This window comes from Oncorhynchus clarkii, unplaced genomic scaffold (genome assembly GCF_045791955.1).
Source record: "Oncorhynchus clarkii lewisi isolate Uvic-CL-2024 unplaced genomic scaffold, UVic_Ocla_1.0 unplaced_contig_9917_pilon_pilon, whole genome shotgun sequence".
In the NCBI taxonomy this organism is placed as follows: domain Eukaryota; kingdom Metazoa; phylum Chordata; class Actinopteri; order Salmoniformes; family Salmonidae; genus Oncorhynchus; species Oncorhynchus clarkii.
The window spans coordinates 21,582-23,934 of record NW_027259566.1 but is presented as its reverse complement, the minus strand read 5'-3'; the positions used below and the strand labels follow the sequence as shown (position 1 = coordinate 23,934).

The window sequence follows — 2,353 nt, the reverse complement described above, 5'->3', positions numbered from 1 at the left end:
CATGATTGTGTCCCACTTGTTGTTGATTCTTCACAAAAAAATACAGTTTTATATCTTTATGTTTGAAGCCTGAAATGTGGCAAAAGGTCGCAAAGTTCAAGGGGGCCGAATACTTTCACAAGGCACTGTATATATATAATATGGAATTTGAAATGTCTTCATTCTTTTGGAACTCCTGTGAGTGTAATGTTTACTGTTATTTTTTATTGTTAATTTCACTTTTGTATATTATCTACTTCTCTTGCTTTGGCAATGTTAACATATGTTTCCCATGACAATAAAGCCCCTTTAATTTAAATGAATTGAGAGACACAGAGAGACACACAGAGAGGAGACAGAATGTTTGTTACTGTGTTATTGTTACACCACATTCTCACAGATCCAGTTATGATTTGTGCCACATTTGTCATCATTCCATGTCTTTACAGGGTCATCTTGTCTAAAGTATATCTCAGCACAGTCCTCCTGCCCATAATTATCAGGCTGTCCTGCGCTCCAGTACCTAAACAACACAGAGAACCAGACAGTCAGACACTGTGGTACAAACATCCTCCACATTTATACACATAGTCCTACGTTTTGAAGACACTCTCTGTAAGATGATAATACCGTTATCAAGAATGGGCCATCAACACATTTCACTACATTCATATGTAAATATTACCTGGTTTCTATAATACATCTATAGTTCTCATTGAATGACATTCATGAGTGGAAACATACCTTTTTATGAACATGAATGGTAAGCAATATGTCTTTGTTGTTTTTTTATCACCATATCAACTGGTAAAATGGACAAATCTCTCACCCTGTGGTCAGTGATGTGCCGTCCACCCACTTCCAGGTCCCCTCAGTGACAGAGTCAGTCAGACCAATCCAGGCTCTCATGTGGAGGTTGAAGACAAATGTCTGTTGTCGAGAAAGATAAAAACGTATTATACTGCACATATTAGTGTACTGCTGGAAATGGAAATCTCTCTCTCTCTCTATCTCTCTCTCTCTCTCTCTCACCTGTTCCTCTCTGCTGTTTATGATCACGAGGTCTGCTCCTCTCCTCTTACAATCCTGTCTGCTCTCCTCCCAGGTTTTCTTCTCAGTAGAGAGGAAGTACAAACTGGAGTCAAAGTATCTCCATCCCTCCTGACAATGCTGCTCTGTTGAAGAGCAAAGGTGAACACATTGAGAAACTTAGCCAGTATCTTTATACTCATAAAGCCATGATATATAATTACTGTTGATTTTACTTCGAATTTATCACAGTTATATCTCACCCATCACAAAAAGCTTTGCCTGAATATGACCTTTCTCTTTAGTCAGGTTGTTGTATCTGGTCTGTAGCTGGTCTCTCTCTGCAGTTGCGTTATTCTCATAAAGGGAACAACTCTGTGACAAGTTGTTCCTTTTATCCTCAGAATCTTTGATGACTCTGTTATCTACAAGGTATAAACACATAGTTACTAGGTAAAACACCAGGTAAATAGGCTTAGTAACCTACACCTCTATATAACTGGGTGATAATCAATGAACTTGAACCCAAACTCACAGTAGACAGACAGGCCTATGATCCCAGCCAGTAGGAGAACACACAGCAGCCCCAGACACACTGCGGCAACTAGGAAGGGTCTCTTCCCTGAGCTATCAGGTTCTGTGGACACACATAATATACTGTTATGTTTTGTGTGTGTGTGTGTTTTACCTGAGTGCTGGTCTCCTGGTCCATCATTAGGAGCAGTGTCTGCTGTCTCTTCTCTCTTGGTGCTGGTCTCACCGTCTCTGAGGGTGTCTGCACTGACGTAGATATCCACAATCCTCTCCTCCATCTCACCTCTGTCAAACTTGACCTTCTTGTTCATATCTGGTTCAGTATAGATGACCTTTGACATCTTTAACAATGCCTGGGTCTTTCTTTCTATGTAGGGCTACTTACTATACATTAAGTCTCTGCATCTAGAATTAATGTGATGGTCTTCCAACATGGCCACCAGGAGGCGTCATATGTCAACTGCAAGCCCTCTATACGTTCAGTCTCTGCTTCTTGTGATATCTCTGTCTCTGAGTCATCAGTGTGTGTGACTGCTGTAGCTGTTAACTCTATGGAAGAAACAACAACATTTCACGGGAAGTTGTGGCTATGATAATACAAAAATGTTTACAAGTTTGAAAACTTGCGTGTGTAGTTGTGTGAGTGTGAGACATTGTTACAGTGGTTATTGTTAAACCATTTTCTGCAGAACAATATAAATTATTCCATGTCTCTACATGGTCATCTTGTCCAGAGTACATCTCTACACAGTCTTCCTGCCCAGGGAATGGGACTTGCTATTTGTGATGATGGACAGGACACTATCATACC

At 40.3% G+C, this 2,353-nt stretch overlaps 1 protein-coding gene across 1 annotated transcript; it reads right to left on the bottom strand.

Annotated features, from left to right (window-relative positions):
- Window positions 1-360: 360 nt before the first annotated feature.
- On the bottom strand, window positions 361-1,883 carry LOC139400309 (CD209 antigen-like protein E). The gene is made up of 6 exons (XM_071145280.1): window positions 1,697-1,883; window positions 1,544-1,645; window positions 1,279-1,433; window positions 1,012-1,137; window positions 809-909; window positions 361-502 (listed from the first exon to the last, which is right to left on the bottom strand). The coding sequence occupies exons 1-6, from the start codon at window positions 1,881-1,883 to the stop codon at window positions 361-363; spliced, it is 813 nt and encodes a 270-aa protein (XP_071001381.1).
- Between the last annotated feature and the right edge of the window lie 470 nt (window positions 1,884-2,353).

Coding starts and splice junctions, on each gene's coding strand:
- LOC139400309 (XM_071145280.1), bottom strand. CDS start 1,883: ATGTCAAAGGTCATCTATACTGAACCAGATATGAACAAGAAGGTCAAG. Junction 910..1,011: donor TAAACAGCAGAGAGGAACAG/GTGAGAGAGAGA, acceptor TCTCGACAACAG/ACATTTGTCTTCAACCTCCA. Junction 503..808: donor GGCACATCACTGACCACAGG/GTGAGAGATTTG, acceptor TGTGTTGTTTAG/GTACTGGAGCGCAGGACAGC.